This window comes from Bidens hawaiensis, unplaced genomic scaffold (assembly GCF_021521415.1).
Source record: "Bidens hawaiensis isolate Kalapana, Puna unplaced genomic scaffold, B.hawaiensis_p1.1 tig00037195_1, whole genome shotgun sequence".
NCBI lineage: Eukaryota > Viridiplantae > Streptophyta > Magnoliopsida > Asterales > Asteraceae > Bidens > Bidens hawaiensis.
In genome coordinates, this window is record NW_027496480.1 from 191,364 (window position 1) to 208,339 (window position 16,976).

Sequence of the window (16,976 nt, forward strand, 5' to 3'; positions counted from 1 at the left end):
ACTAAGAATTTTAAAACCGAAAGAATGGGTACTATAGTTAACTAGACAAAAGACATTAATATTAAGATGCATAGTAGACATTAATGTTAAGATACAACTTTGCATGTAAAACTTTTAAGAGAAACATTAAGGATCTGAGTACTATAGTCCTGATCATCTTTTGTTTTTTCTATGTAAAGCTATAGTCAGATAGCAACTAAAAAAAATGCTAGCTACTCAATAGTTATAACCATGTTATAGTTTGTTTGAATTAATAACCACCTTAACGAAATCACATAAATTAAGAGAACTAAACCAATAATTTTATGTCTTCAAAGATCAGTATGACTATAATCAATTAGATACAAGTATGCGAGTAAGAAACTCTACTGATCCATAAACAAAAGGGTTCCAAATTTAAGTATCACCACACAATTAGATTCGCATCAATATAAATATTGATAAGATCAATATTTAATAAACTTTTGATTCATGTCCATCAAGAAATTAAATGTAGTAAATCACATTAACAAACATATTTTATATTTGCATTCAGTTATTCGTCAAAGTAAATTAATTCCTTTTAAGTAATAAGGAGTTATTATGCAAACTATTCATTACTAAATTATTAATAAAATAAATAAAATAGACTTTGAAGATATCTTTGCATATATTGAGAAACAATACCTTCGTCATAGTAAGATGAGACTAGAACAATAAATTCATTATGCATATAAACTAAAAGTATATAATGAGTCAAACAAGGTAATTAGTTAGATAATTTATGCTAAATATATTTAATTTTAATAGAAGGTATCTACTAATTTGTAAACACCAAGAAAAATAAAATATGTATATATGGCTGCGAATGATGAATGTTCTAGCAGTATCAATTGATAGAAAATATATAAATCATAGTCTAATAATTCATATACACAAAGTATATTTAAATTTTATATTTATATAATTGGTAAATTATTATTATTATTATTATTAATACACTATTTGTAACAAAGTAATCGTAATCACATGATACTAGACTTCAAAGAAGAATCATCAACTTACTAATACGATGCATCCCATCATCATCATCATCATCATCATCATCATCATCATCGTACTCAGTATATCCCACCAATAGCAATGCTATGGTAGGGTCTGAGGAGGGTAAGATGTAGACAGCCTTACCTCTATCCCATAGGGATAGAGAGGCTGCTTCCGGTGAGACCCCCGGCTCGATAGTAGTTTTGCATCAAGCCTTGGACATAAGGCACATAGCACTCAATCATCGGGACACCGGCTGATCGGTGCATGTGCCCTTGTCTTTCGGCTATCAACGCCACCACATGATGCCTGATTAACCTTCCGCCACTTTTAACGTTATTTTCACGAGATTAGTAAAATAACGTCAAAATTAGTGCAATTTTACTTTTGCCCACCCGAGGGTTCACACATATATACATTATATGCGCGCACCGCAAGCAGGGCGTTAATACGATGCATCCCCAAACTCCCTTTATTCTTATTTTTATATTTATATATGAAGGGATAGGGATTCTTTGAATATAAAGGTTTTTATGATGTTTTTATTAACATAGTATGTGATTTCTTTTGTTTTGTTCTAAAACAAAAGCATACATGTGCTGAATAATAAATAGTTGGGTTTTGAATTTAATGTTACCTAAATGGGCGAACGAAGTCGATGAGAGGTCTCCCCTTCCATAAGCTTTTTCATACTTATGATGATGCGATCCAACTCCAACTCCAAAAGCATCTCGTGCTGATAACGTGTTGTGAAACAAGCCTAATAGCCAAAGAAGATGAGAAAGAGATGTAGAGAGAAAGATGAAGATTTCATTAATCAATTGTGTCTTATAAGGAGATACGATGAGATGTATATATAAGAGTAAATAACTTGAAGAAAAAGCCTAATCTATATTAGGTATTGTAACCATAATAATATATATTTATAACAAGATTGATGAATTGTTAGACAAGGGATCTTTTTTGGGGTCGTGCTCAACAATATAACTGGACTAAGAAAATTAATCTTATTTAATCATATCAGTTAACAAACAGGCAGAAGCTCGATTTGTTTAGAGTAGATTGGATTTGGAAATTGATATTTCTTGGGTTGTTGGTAGTAGCCATATGACATATTTTCTTGGGTCAAGAAACTATAGTAGCATCTTAGAAAGAGATTAATTTGTGTTTTGGGAAGCAGACTAATTTTTTGACCGAGTAACCTGTTGGTTTATTTTTTAGTGGGTCGGCTATGGTTTGGGCAGTTTAGCCTAGTGATAATTATTTTCGTTAAGATCATCTTTGAGCGAACAACGAGCCAAGAACAGTTGAATCAAGATCCTATTTTTGTTTAAGAACAGTCGTCAAAACAGAAGAAGCGTTAAAGAAACGGAAAACCGGTGTCAATCGTGTTTATTAGGTTTTATCGTTTCAGTTTTAAGTTTCAGTTTCTAATTTACAGTTCGTATATCTGTTGCGTTTAAATAGGTTGACTGTTTAACAAAGTTCAGTTAACAGTCGTTAAGTTCAGGCTCGTGCTATTGTTGTTCTATCTCTATTTTTTTATTCAGGTTTTCGTTTAGTCATTGTCATGGCAGATGACGGAAAGGTTTCGTGTTTGTGTTCGATTCATATGTGCGTTTAATCCTAGCAGATCAGTTTCTTTGCACCATGTCAACATGATCAAAGATGCTGACACGTCATTTTGATGTGGTAACCAGCAAAGATTACCTTAAATAATTTTTTAATTTTTTTTATGCATTATCCCTATACTTTAAGCATAAAAAACAAGTAAAGGTTCAAAACAAGTTTTTGTGGTAAGGGTTGAGATGGGTCGGGTTGATCCGGAATACTTGTCATCAAGTTTACATGTGCTTGTTGATGCAGCTGGTTCGAAAAGTATCAGCAACATCTGGACTGGGAAATGCATAATTAATTCAAGCAACGCAGGCTAAAAGGATGAACAAGAAGGAAGCTCAATGCAGGCTAAAATGAACATGGTTGAAGAAGCATTGGAAGACATAACAGCTCTTTACTTTGATGAAGAGCATAACGAAATCTATACAGGTAATGGTAACGGTTTGGTTCATGTTTGGTATAATCGAAATGTTAATAGTTATGCCCGTTTTAAGTAGATAGATTGATGTGTGTGCGCGGGCTCTTTAAGAGGTGAAAGTTTGTATAATTATGTGTAGGGATGTGATTTAAATCGACTATGGAGACTCGTAATGTTGAGTTAGAGAAATGACTAATGAGTGTGTTGTTATTTGTTTTTCCTGTATAGAGGTGTCAAAATGGACAAGTCGAGCGAGTTGGGTAATGGGTCCAACCAGTTTTAAATGTGTCGGGTGGGTTAACACATGGGTGGCTCAAAATTACTTGAAAAAAAGTTGCAGCTAAATTAAAAATAATGATGCTTAATTATAGGAATATGGAGAGAAGATAACACTAAATTCCATCTTCATCATCATAATATGCTTTTTATCCGTAGAGTGCTACCTGTTAAATGGAAGATTGTGTTACTTAGTTCCCATGGGTTCATATTTATTTTATAATATAAAAGAATGAAGAGAGAAGAGAGAGAAAAGATGAGGATGGTTTAGGTTGATGATGGTTTGGTTATTTGTAAGAAAATAATAAAGAAAATAAAAAATTGGTCACTGGAAATCGTGTCACTTGCAAAAAAATCACTTTATTTATTACCCTAGCTTCGTTTCCGTGAAGAAGAAAACTTATATTTTTGTTAGTAGCTGGTACAAAATAATGAGATTGTCGGAAAGGAAAATAAAAAATGATGATGTGGAAGTGTAACTAGTGATTATGATGTTTGTATCAAATTTGATGATGAACAAACTCAACTTACGGATGGATGAAGAACTCAAGTTTCGGTAACAAAGATCAACTTTTCTCATACAATTGACAAAACATGTTAGTTCATTAGTGATGTTCGTTAGTTTTGTTGATCCGGCCATATCTGATCATAAGCTAATTCGAACATTGTCATGATTAGAGAGAACTGTTATTGTGCATTATTGGAAGTTGATGTAGCAGCTGAGTTGGCACGCTTATATGTGCATTTAACAACTTGCACTAGATATGGTCTAGAGGAGGAAAACAACATAATATGCCATTGTAAGCTCTCTTATTTTATCGCATGGTGCCTTATCTACCTTTTGTCTAGTTTTTCTTACATATCCCCTGTATTTCTTAAGCTCTTCTAACATCCAAACACTAAATATTTGTTATACGAGTATGTGAAAGCGAAAATCATCCTCCTTGGTCGAGCATATGCTTATTTAATCTTTCAAATATATTATATTATATTGTACTTCTACTTTGAATATAAAGTATTTTATGATTTTCAGATACAAAGGACATTGGACCGATGCGGCATAGAGACAGACATGGAGGATGAAAATTTTGACTTGACGAACGAGGTACTGCTAAGTTTAGAAGTCTATTACTCCTAACAATAATTTCAAAAGTAATAATACTGTGTTTTCCTCATTATGGCAAAAAGAGTATTACCCCTTCTACACGCATTCAAGAGATAATATTTACTCAACAAACTACCAAAGTCAAAAACATATAACACCTTTGATGGATGCTCAAAATAAAGACTGGCATAGGGGACAATTAGACTTATTAGAAGTCAAAAACCACTTATATAAGCATGCAGAGTGGAACTTGTACTTGCAGGTTCGGCACGCGCGACGCGGAAGACTATGATTTGATGTGTGAATCACACTGTAACATATTGGACACTCTTCAACACCCTCAAATTCCTTATCAAAATTATTCTTCCATATTCTAATTGCTTCTGCTAAAGCCCCATTCTGAAACTCAACAGATAGATTAGTTAAAAGATTTACTTGTTCAGATATAAAGCATAAAACGCTAACTACTTACTTGATTACGGACGAATGACATCATCGAAAGCAACCATTTCCTTTGCTTCACTTCAGAGATTCCAAGGCTTCTAGTACATTCCACATCCACGGGTCGTAACGGATAAGATGCAGGGAGACGAACTACCAAATCCATATTTGACTCGTCTTTTGTATATGTGGCAACAACCTCGTTAGCCGACTTGCTCACACTAACTGTAAAATTCTCATCAGACAGATCGGCTTTCTTGATCTGCAATAACAATTATTTATCAGGCATTGACTTTCTAAATGGGGACAATCATAAATCATTTTTATCAAACATACCAATTTATAAAAATAATTATATCAACAGTAAAGCGTCCGCAGTGATAATGTTTTCTTTAAGTTTCGTTTTCACCCTTATACCAAAAGTAATATACGCCTTTAACCCGCTAATTTATCATTCATTTTGATTTCTCTATAATAACTTGCACTCGTTAACTTTTTTAACAAACTGAATACGCAGATATGTTTTTTTTCTCTCGACATATCAGTATAAATTTTGTTGAAAACAGATTTGTATTCAAAATAGAATTTGTTTTATATCGTAAGCAATAAGATTATCGGCACTGTATCGGTATCGTGACGAACCGAACCAACTCCGATCGAACATTGAAAGTTTCATTTTTACCCTTATACTATGAACAATACACGCCTTCAACCCATTTTTATCAGTATTCGCCTTCATGGTTTTCACAGTTGTGCTTGTATTTCTTAAACTTTTCATTTTCTTTAGGGACTTTTTAAATTTCCTATTTTACTTTTTCTGCTGTTTTAAAGTTCACTTTCGTAATTCTTAAAGTCAGCGAAGTGTTTTTTAATCTACGTTTCGATTTTCAAAAACAACCTGCTGCAACGCCAGGCTATATTTTACTAGCTAGATAACATTGTAAGTATAAAAGGAGAAATAAAAGCACACCTGAGATAATTCATCTGCAATTAGAGGAGGGCTACACCATGTTCTAGTAAATGACTCGATTGCAGAAGAGGAAGTGTGATCACGAATATCATTAAACCACTCTCTAACATAAGCAGGAAGTGTTTTTAACATGAGTCCATAAATTGCACCAGTAAATGATGTCATTCTGTCTGGCCCAATGGGCCAGAAAGATTCAACAGCAAATAGGACAGAGTTGTTTGTGATGGCCTGAGTGGCTGATTGTGCAAACTCTGAAATGCCAGGTGGCAACTGAGATAACTTCTTTTTCACACTTGCAGCACATAATTCCAGTGGTATGTGTTGGAAGATGCAATCTAATATCATTGGATTGCATGAGTCTTTTATGTGTTGAATCAACTTTTCCTTTGTAGGAGATGATGGTGATGCGAGTAGGTGTGAGATTAATGACCAAGTAACAAAAACATGCACCTGTAGAGTTTAATAATATATTAGCCTCCAAAGAAACAGATGGCAAACGGACGGGTCGTTGGGAAACCAGTCAAATTTGACATCAAAAACACTTTGTTTCTCCAAAAGATTAAAATACATGTATTGTTAAAATCTATGTACATGATTAATAGCTCACATACATCTACAATACATGTATTGTTTAACTTTTAAAACAAAATGACTTAGGAATATTTGCATTAAAAAAGTACTTTGCCGTTCAACCCATTCTACTTGTTTCCTTGTAAGCTATTTTTCATTTTACCCGTTTGACCCGTTGACTTAAAATGATACTCAAATTAAATGATTCATAGATGCTTCTAAACAAAACAAATGTTCAGTGAACTGTTTGTGACCTATTCTACATGAAGTTTGTTTAGGTTCATTTATTTACTAATGGAATTAATCGAACAAACATGAACACATGTCTCGTTCATTCATTTATGTTCATAAACAGCTTAAGCCAGGCAGATTAATGTTCACGTTTGCTTTTGATTGGTGTTCGCTCAATTATGTTCATTCATGTATGTTCAGTTATGTTCCATTTATTATCGTTGTTTTCATTTACGTTCATTTTATAATGTTAATGATCTAACATAAACGAACAGTTCATGTTCTTAACGAGCGAACACAAACAAGAAAATCCATGTGTTTAGATGCCCATGTTCGATCTTTTGTTCGGTTAAAGTTAAACAAGCAGACATGAACATGCCTGGTTCGTGTTCCTTCGGTTTGTTTACACACCTAGATTCACACATAAATAAAAGGTACTGAGCTTAGAAGGAGTGGACTTACTCGATCTGGGGCTACCAAATCCAATTCAATAATCTCAAACGGTGATTTCTCAAGAAAGACGGAAATCTCCTCCCTCAACTGAATCTTAGAATCTAAAGACGAAGAAATCGGATCTTTATCATCAATCTCACTTTCATTTAACAAAGAGGTAGTTTCTTGAGCGAAAAAAGCTGAGTCAGCAACGGGTTCGCTTGAAAGAATAGCATAAGCAGCATACTGCGTAAGTGCAACCGGTTTGGAAGAAAATAAAATAGCATATAAAGCGCTAACCGATCCTTTACTAAGCCCCCACAAATCAAATGACTTCATAGCCCGCTCTCGTGCATGCGAAGAAGATTCAACCGCACTTGAAGAAACCAACTCCCAAAAATCAGACTCACCAAGTCGACTTGATGCTACAACCGAACCCGCAATAGGAGAATATGAACCCGCAATCGCTTCAGCTGCACCCGTTGAAAAGAACAACCGAAGAATCCCTTGTAGAATCTTATCCTTAATCGGGCCCCACTTTTCGCTTCTTAACGGATGTTGATCGTTTTCTATTTCATTTTCGGTTTCGGTTTCAACAGTTTCTTGTGCAATGAGCGCACAGAACATAGAAAACGTAATAAGCGCGTGTTGTGCAAGTTTTAAAGCAGAGGAATTGGAATCCAAACCCGAGAGTGTAACCTGGAGCTCCTCGGGTATATCTGAAGTGGGCTCGTGTGTGATGGTGTCATTTACAGCCTCTGCTACCTCTTCCATTAATACAACAGCGGATTCGATCCAGTATCTTGATTTGTACAAGATAAATTCCCAATCATCTAGGTTGAAATCATTCCAACAGTATCCAACTGCTACAACGGTTAACTTGGATAACAACGTCTGCACAACGGGTAATTTGTTGACTGTGTCGGCAGTAGAAGCGAGACGCTGTTTACGGAGTAACTCGAGCAAAAGACCGCGTTCCACATTGGTGATGTGTCTTTGTGGCTTAAACTGTTTCGTTCGTTTTAAGGGATAGCATGAAACAACAAGATACCAATCTTCCATATCTGAAACACATTCAATATTTTGTAGAAGTCAATTTAGGTCATGATATATCCCTAAGGATCAAATAAAAAGATAGCTAAAAGGGAAGCAAGTTGAAAGTTAGTATTTAAAACCAACAGCCCGCTAATCAGGTTTAAGATAGTTTACTTACTATTGTTAATTTGTAATGATATAGTTTCTGTAATCACATTTCAAGACATAAACTATTTACAATAAATGGATAAAAACTTGATTATGAGCCAACCTAACCCGTCCGTTTCAACCTGCACTAGGGCTGTTTAAAAAAACTCGCAACTCGGGGCTCGCTCAAGAAATCTAAAAAAAGCACGCTCAAAATTGGTTCGTTTGTAACAAGCAGAGCCAACTCGTTTTATAAACGAGCCAAGCCTGAGCCAAGGTAAGCTTGGTTCATTGGCTCGCTCGTTAGGCTTGTGCAGCTGGCTATTGGCTTGCTCGTCGGCTCGCTTAAATTAAAGCCCAAATTTTAGCATATATAAATTATAACCCTATGTATAACCGAAATTTTAATAAACATAAGTTCCAAATTTTGTAGTTTATTAATTTTGCTTAAAATTATATTTTTTTTCTTTTTATTTTTTTATAGATATCAATGAATAAGTGTAAAAATATAAAATTAGCTTTAAAAAAAAACAAATAAACCGGCTCAAGGTCAAAATTTTCGCACGTTAAGATAAGCGAGCCGAACCCCAGCCCAATAAACCGGCTCAAGGTCAACATTTTCGCACGTTAAGATAAGCGAGCCGAACCCCAGCCCAACCTAGATCGGCTCGTTTACAGCCCTAACCCGAACCAGTATAACCTGCTACTAGAAAAAAAATGGAACATAAGAATGGATAAAAGTGCATTAAATTCTTGTACCTTGTCCGGATAGCCATGTGTTCAAAGGCGGAAATGACAGACTTCTCTGAAGCCAGCCCTCAATGACATCATGTATATCATTTCTCTTTGAAGCATCGTTTACTTCGTCTCCAAATAATGGTCCAATTATAACACTCATAACAACAGGAAGTATCTTCAAACAATTGGAATTCACAGCTTCACCTACAAAAAGTCTATCCACAAGCAGATTAAAAATCTCCAAAGCCTTATTTCTTCCCCAAATATTATCCTCGAAAAGTGTACCAAGTATCGACACAAGAGCCCTCAAAAACACTTGCTCAATACTCTCGGGTGGGACTGGATTAATACTTAAACAACTCATTTCACTGTTTACTCCCTCAACAAGAGCACCGTCTATGAGAGTATTGACAATGGTATCTAACAGGTTGACACAACTAACAGAATCTTGACCCGTCGTGTATTGTATTAATGAAGGTAAAAACGAGGTTAACACACTGCCACCTGGCCATTTCCATGTGCATAGCATCTCGGTTGCAAGCCACGCGCGATGATGACAATGTGATGTCATCACTCTAGCTATGCCCACTTTGGATATAATCTTGTCAACAAAAGCAGCCACTCGGTGATCACCAGATGCATTGCTTTCATTTTTCAAAGTAGCTGATCTTTGTGCATCTTTAATATCAGGTGTGACCCACAAGGGCCAAGAATCACCCATGTTTAGAAGCTCATCCAGTACAGTTTGTTCCTCAACTTGACCTTCACAAAGATTATCCACAACATCCATGAAATAAACGCAGCCCAAAGACGTAACCGTTTCAATACCTAACATATCTTCGTTAAATACAACACAGCGGATAGTCTGAACCAGAATACTGCTCAATTTTCTCCTGCAATCTAGATTGAAAGTTTTAAGAAGTTTATTAATCTTTCCGCGAAAAGAATGCACTGATTTACAGAAATTGAACCGATCCATGGGTTTTGCATGTGCCATATCATCAAGTCCTTCACATAAAACCTCTAACGAGCTATGTTCCCAATCGATCACAAACAATGCAGCCAAAACTTGTGGAAGCAATGCTAGAGTTTTTAGTCTAAAGAAGCTACCATTAAGCACTTCCATGGCAAAACTAGCTATCTCAACCGCGCGTGTTGAAGACTCACATCCCGTGATGGTTATCTCTTCCTCACTGTTTAACAACTCAATAGCACCCTTGACCCAAGTGAAGTCAGACGACCCAATGAAAGATCTTAACTTCAGGAAGATTTCTTCAAAGATACTGATCGATGCGTTCTCGCTCACGAAGTAAGTTTGATCTTCTTCTGTCACACCTCCAAGGGCAGCACTATAATATTCATATATGAAGAGAAAAGAAAAAAAGGTAGTTAAGAAACTAAGAGTATATATATTATATAACATGTGAAACAACAAATAATGTCATAATTGGTAACTTACCAGATAAACCGAGCATCAGAAGATCCAAAGGGGGGGAGAGAACGAGTAACTGAAACAGCAGTTGAATCTAGAAGCTCATGATGAGAGAGGTTCAACTGCAATTTCATCCTTGTACTTTGCTCTCTCATTTTCTCCATGACAAGTGCCAATACATAAGTAAACTTAGAATCTTTGTTACCAGTTGCATGTAAAATTATACTCTCACATTGGTCAGAAAAGCATTCAGCATCTAGTAATGCAAACAAGAAATCTAATCGGGTCAAGGTGGAGCTGCCATCTGTTTTGAAGCACCAAGGAACAAAAACATCCTTAAAAAGTTGCAAAAACTGATTTAAGCTCAGGTCTCTGTTCTTCTCTGGTAGACAAGCTGATTCGTTTTGTTCCCGCGTAATTTCTTCTACGATCTTGCGTGGGCCAAACATGGAAACCGCAACAACCATAAATTTCACAATGTCTGATGAGTCCTGAAATCATTACAAAGAACGTCAATATTTTTATGATTCAAGACAATACTGGTTATGAATCCCAAACAAGGAAACATAAAATTAATGCCATCACAAAATACAGAATGAAACGGGTCATTAGTACAGTTCCAGTTGACCCCACAAACGAATTTTTTGTCCACTTTTTAAAAAGCTTCGATAAATATCTAATGTGTTACTAGTATACCTAAAACATATAATTACAATCTCAATCTTTCAAAAAGAACATTTTAGGTGGTTGGACGAATTTCAACTAGTGACGGGTCCCCCTATTAGCTGAATAAAAATTATTCGACTCGTTTGGGATAAAACACAGCTCAAAGTGACCGATTCACAAAAAAATGGATCGAAATTGCCACCTATAAAGCTTTACTAAATATTAAATATAGAGGTGACTCGGTGAGTAAAAAAATCGACTAACCAAAACTGAAACCAAAAAAACTGCAAAACCGAACCGAAATAACCAACCCAAACCAATAACCAATGGTTTGGTTATGTTTTCTTGAAAACCAAAAATCACAGTTCGATTTCAGTTATGCCTCTCAAATTAAATATTTGGGCCAAACATTTCATGCCCAGAATCATTAATAGATGGTTAACGAAAGTTTTAGGCCAAAAGTTTCAAGCCCAAATTTTTCAAAAGTTTTAAGCCCAAAATTCATTACTCTAAGCCAAAATGTAAAACCAAAAACCGGCCCATAAGCAAAAGCTAAAATCATACGAAAAAACAAAAAACCAAAACCAAACAGTTTTCTAAACAGAAACTTAGTTCAGTTTGACCACAAAACTGACCCCTGACCAAAATTGTATTGTTCGTAGCATGCCAAAACTAGCTCATTCACTAAAATATGTGATAGATGCCCCATAAACAAATATGAGTTAAACAACTAAAATAGTAATCAAGTCATAGAAACTTACACTGGTTTGTATCATCTGGAATAACTTTGACATCATTGGGCCCACAAGATGCGATAAGGGCCATGAGTCACCTTTGCGCACAGCATTTAGATCCACTAATTGCAACAATCTGATGATTTTATCCAAATTCTCATGATTTTCAACATTCTCACTTTGTTGAAACGCTTCTAGACAATTCTCTTCAAATGTATGGCAAAAAACTGTTAACAAATTAGGTTCCAATGAAAATAAACCTGAAAGGATCTCAATAATGCTTTTTCCAAACTCTTGTACATTGTCAACTTGGTACTTGTCAAATTTTTTCAACTTATCTTCAGAAGATGGAACCAAAAGATAGTCATGCCACATCAGCTTCAATAACACCTCATCAACAATTGTACACCTGAATTTAGCGATAGCTTCTACTCCATCACAATATCTGATATCAAAGCAACAACAGAGTGAATCCAAAGATAAAAGATAGAAGAAAACAAAACTATAACTCACCTTTGAGCACTTTGTAATGTCCAAAGGAAACACTCTCGGTATGACTTAAAGAATGCTGACAGGTCAGCATTTGAAGACTGGGAATGAACTTTTCCAGCCCAAAAGTTTCTAAAGAACTCCAAGAAAAACTTATCAACCGTTATTGCCTTAGAAGGCACGCAGTTCAAAAACAAAACTAAAGTCGGGTAAGATACTTGTTGAGATCCAAAACACCCGTTTCTTAAAAAGTTCCAAAACGGGTTAACCAAAACTTTGTGAATATTCAAAGTTGTCCAACTTTCTGGAAACTTCCTAGAAAACAGTAGTAGTGCTTCCCACATGGAAGAGTGGCAAGTGGGATCCTTTTCTTGAAACGCGCCGAGTATTACAGGCGCAAGAGTTTTGATGTTTGCTTCAGTTAGAGCATGAGAGATGTTTTTAACACAACTTCCAATGAGTGAATATGCAGCGGATCGGATAGCAGAACTGTGAGAGTTAAAGAAGACCAAAAAACATTTATGAACAGATAATAACTTCTCTGCGTGAGATATGGCAGCAGTTCTTGCTTTAAGCGCTTTTTTTTGTTCAGGGTTTGTGTTTTCTGAACCGTGTTTTTCGCTTGTTAAAATATCAAGAAGTGTAGCCAATGCTAGCAATGATGACGAGATAACCTACAGCCATATAACCAACATTCACAAAAGCAAAAAGTATTAAATTATTATTAAAAAACGAAAATGTTATACCTGCTGATGCATCTCTTGTAGCTCGTCCAAAGCAACTGCTTTATCAGACATACTTTGTGGAGTGAGCTTTAAGTTATCTCCTAAATACATAAACACCTCATCGGTACATAACATTAGAGCATCCAATCTCTTCTCTTGTGCAGGAAAAGCAGCCTGTTTGAAAGTCAAAAATCAGCATCTTAACTTTACTTGTTTTGTTTTTCATTATATTGGAATAAGTTTTATGTATCATAACAAGTGATTTCAAACCTCCAATGATCGTTTTGCAGCTTGAGAAACTTCATAAACTGGATCAAACTGAGAAAACCACCAAGGCCCCATCAAAGACTTCAAATGTGGAGCCAAATCTCTCCTGGTATGAACAGAATAAGAGGGGGGGGGGAAGAACCGATAAGAGCTTAGAAACAGGAAACAAACATGCTTCACAAATAAGATTGGAAATGAGTTAAGTTTGAATAAAAGGTATCATCATCATCATCGTACTCAGTATATCCCACCAATAGCAAAGCTATGGTAGGGTCTGAGGAGGGTAAGATGTAGGCAGCCTTACCTCTACCCCATAGGGATAGAGTTTGAATAAAAGGTAGCATGCAATTAATTTAAATGTAATGACACAAATATCCATGAGATATTCAACATAGTATATAAAATGTTCTAACCCAACAGTGCTGACGAGTGTGGCCATGGTGTCGTGAGTGGCTCGGCGAACCTCTCGGTTATAATCCATCAAGAGTTTCTTGTATTCAAATGCCTGAGGATACTTGTGAGTCAAATATTGGTAAATGTGTGACCAATCAAACAATACAAAAAAAGCACGCATACCCATTGCGGAATAGCAGGTAATACATCCTTTGCAGATTTATCCTTAAGCAGTGTCAAGAAAGTTGTCAAAGCCTTCAGCTGTAGAGCCATAGAACACAAAAGTGAGTCATTAAGTGCCACCATGTAGCATAGAACATAAAAAGATAAAGCACAAAGGGTTGGTGAAAGCGTAGCATATGAAGATTAATTACCTTTGTAGTTGGATCTTTTCTGGAAAGCCTCTTCAATTGATGTGCCAATTCAGCGTCAATATCCTACATTGCCATTACTATTAATTATTGAAAGAATCTTGAAAGTGGAGATGAAAAGAAAAGAGTATGCAGTTGAATATATTAATAATTGTGAATATTTGTAAGTTGCAAACCGAAGTGAAAGTATAAAGAGAATATGGTAGAAAAGTATGGAATTACATTAATAAGGGGGGCATCTGAAGTAGTAGGCATAGAAGAACAAGTATCAAGAAGGCGTGAACTGCCGACATAGCCTCCAAATCCAACGGCTGTGGCACCCGCAGGTAGCAGTGAAGCAGCTAAACTGCATGTGAACAATCGTTAAATATATAATCGAATTAGATGATTGAAAGAAAGAAAGAAAGAAAGAAGGTTTGCCTGCTGCTGGATGGACGTGCTTTGCTTCTTGCTGCATCTCCCTTCTGTCTGCCCATAGATATTATTATGTGATCCGATTGATTCAACCTACCACTGGATGGACGATGATGGAATTAATAGCTATTCAGTCTGCCTAAACTCTTTACTAGGGCAGGGAACACAAACCCCAATTGGATTCTTATACGTGTTTGGATTTGGATTTGGATTTGGATTTGGATTTGGATTTGGATTTGTTTTGAAAAATGCTTGATTAAACCAAATAAGTAAAAATGTTTAGCCTCACACGAAAAACAATCCTAAACATTTTATTACTTTTTAAAAAGTTAATAAGTTATAAGTTGTAAAAATAAGCAATCCCAAACACCCGCTAAAGATGTTGAGGTTTGGTTGCCACAAAAGAAATTTTTTTAATATTTTATTTGATTTGTTTTGCTTTTATGTATGTCATGGTTGCGGTGCGCACGTATAATATATATATATATATATATATATATATATATATGTGTGTGTGTGGGGGAGGGGCTCAGGTGGGCAAAAGTGAAATTGCACTAACTTTGACGTTATTTTACTAATTTCGTGAAAATAACGTAAAAAGTGGCAGAATGTTAATCAGGCATCATGTAGTAGCGTTGATGGCCGAAAGACAAAGGTACATTCATCAATCGGCGAGTGTCTCAATGGTTGAGTGTTATGTGTCTTATGTCCTAGGGGTGTGCGAAGTGTATAACCCGACCCGAGGACCGATCCAACTGAGAATAAAAGACCGGCGCCTGAACCGATGGGAATTATCGGGTATCGGTCTTCATCCAATCGGTTTATCGGTGCTTCGCATATACGACCGAACCCGACAAATAATCTTCAATATTTTGAACCAGTTATGTATGAATCAAGGCAATGATGGATTCAATTTCATGTATAAGTCAGTCCATTAACATAGTCTTCATCAGGTATAGTTACCTTCAATCCTTCATGCAAGATTACAAAAAAAAAAAATTTAATTTGAAGTTGATGTTGAATGTTCTTCAAGATTCATCTTCTATAACTAATTAGAACAGTATGATTTCTCATTTTTGGTGTTTAATTGATCAATATAGGCTTAACTTATTGTTTGATTCACTACACCCTCCAACTGTTTGATGAAATGTCTCAATGAACATTCGTTTAGTTATTGTTATTTCCTGAACTAATGAACTAATGAACTAATTTAAGACATCCACAGTCAACAAAGTTATTATAAAACATTTGCAGCCACTGGTTAATCGACCTCGGTTAATCTACCTTGCGTTGACTAATTGTTATGCACATCAACTAATTGTTAAACACAACATGAAAACATAAATAATGTCATCAAACTTGGACTTAATCGATTAATTTTTTAATGAAGAACATATATGATCCGTAATAAATTTCAAATCAAACACAAAGATAAAAAAACAAATATGATCCATAACAAACTTCAAATCAAACACAAAGATAAAAAAGAAAAAAGAAACTCAATCATCATCTTTTCAATAGTTATACATAGCCACCATTTTTTATTCGACCTCTTGATTACCAGGGAGTTGTGGACATCTAGCTAAATGCCTTTTCAATGATGCTATTCCGTTTATAGCTATGTTAGCATTAAAAACACTTGAGCAGTGCTTGCAAATTGATTTTTTCCTACCTTCAGTAAACCTCTCAAAATCCAACCAAATTGCAGATAACTTTTTTCAAGTTGGAGGCATCTATATTGAATTAAAAAGAACAAAACTTATTTGATATTTGGTTTGATTTTGATCATATGAAAGCAACCAAATAAAAAAATTATGAACATATACCTTTGTAAAGTCTGGAACTATGCAAATATGAAATTAATTGAGCTATTGATAATTGAAAAAGAAAATAAATTATATGTATATGTAGGATGGGCAGCCGACATATACTAGGGCTAGTTAGTTTAAACCTTACAATTATTTAGTTACTTGTTTTAAAAATATTTAAAAAGGTGAATTTTCCTTTTTTTAGAGGGAGGGGGTTTCCAAAATTATCATTAACAATAATATATATATATATTATATATATATATATATATATATATTACTAGTTTTTATCCCTGTATTACGGTGGCTGTTTTATATTATTTGTTTTTAATATTTATTTATTTTCTGAATTTTTATCTTTTTTTATTGTATAAAGTTAATAATATACTTATAGTTTAATGATAAATTGTTTCACAAATAAATGAGATGTTATAACCCGGTTTAAAAGCTATATGGGTTTGATGAGACCAAAGACCCGTTTATTTTTTTTTACCACAAGTTGGTTTTTTAATTATAAATAATACATATCTTTTTTTAAATAAATCAAATATTAATTTTTAGTGTGTCCCTACTTATAAGATCATTATATCAAATATTTGGTGAAATTAATTTTTAATTTAATGAGATATTATAACTCGTTTAAGAAATATATGGGTTGATAAGACCCATACCCG

At 34.9% G+C, this 16,976-nt stretch overlaps 1 protein-coding gene across 1 annotated transcript; it reads right to left on the reverse strand.

Moving 5' to 3' along the window:
- Nucleotides 1-4,510: 4,510 nt before the first annotated feature.
- On the reverse strand, nucleotides 4,511-14,585 carry LOC143589044 (E3 ubiquitin-protein ligase listerin-like). The gene is made up of 15 exons (XM_077069904.1): nucleotides 14,501-14,585; nucleotides 14,303-14,426; nucleotides 14,084-14,146; nucleotides 13,893-13,970; nucleotides 13,730-13,821; nucleotides 13,320-13,422; nucleotides 13,071-13,223; nucleotides 12,349-12,998; nucleotides 11,863-12,280; nucleotides 10,463-10,926; nucleotides 9,025-10,352; nucleotides 7,114-8,147; nucleotides 5,851-6,300; nucleotides 4,912-5,142; nucleotides 4,511-4,838 (listed from the first exon to the last, which is right to left on the reverse strand). Exons 1-15 carry the CDS (start codon nucleotides 14,554-14,556, stop codon nucleotides 4,611-4,613), a joined length of 5,472 nt encoding a protein of 1,823 aa, XP_076926019.1. The 5' UTR covers nucleotides 14,557-14,585; the 3' UTR covers nucleotides 4,511-4,610.
- Between the last annotated feature and the right edge of the window lie 2,391 nt (nucleotides 14,586-16,976).

What these genes read in the sequence shown, in the direction of transcription:
- LOC143589044 (XM_077069904.1), bottom strand. Translation starts at nt 14,556, where the DNA reads ATGGGCAGACAGAAGGGAGATGCAGCAAGAAGCAAAGCACGTCCATCC. An exon ending in TACCTGCTATTCCGCAATGG is followed by an intron (nt 13,822 to 13,892) that starts GTATGCGTGCTT and finishes AAGTATCCTCAG; the next exon opens with GCATTTGAATACAAGAAACT. An exon ending in ACACTCGTCAGCACTGTTGG is followed by an intron (nt 13,423 to 13,729) that starts GTTAGAACATTT and finishes TGTTCATACCAG; the next exon opens with GAGAGATTTGGCTCCACATT.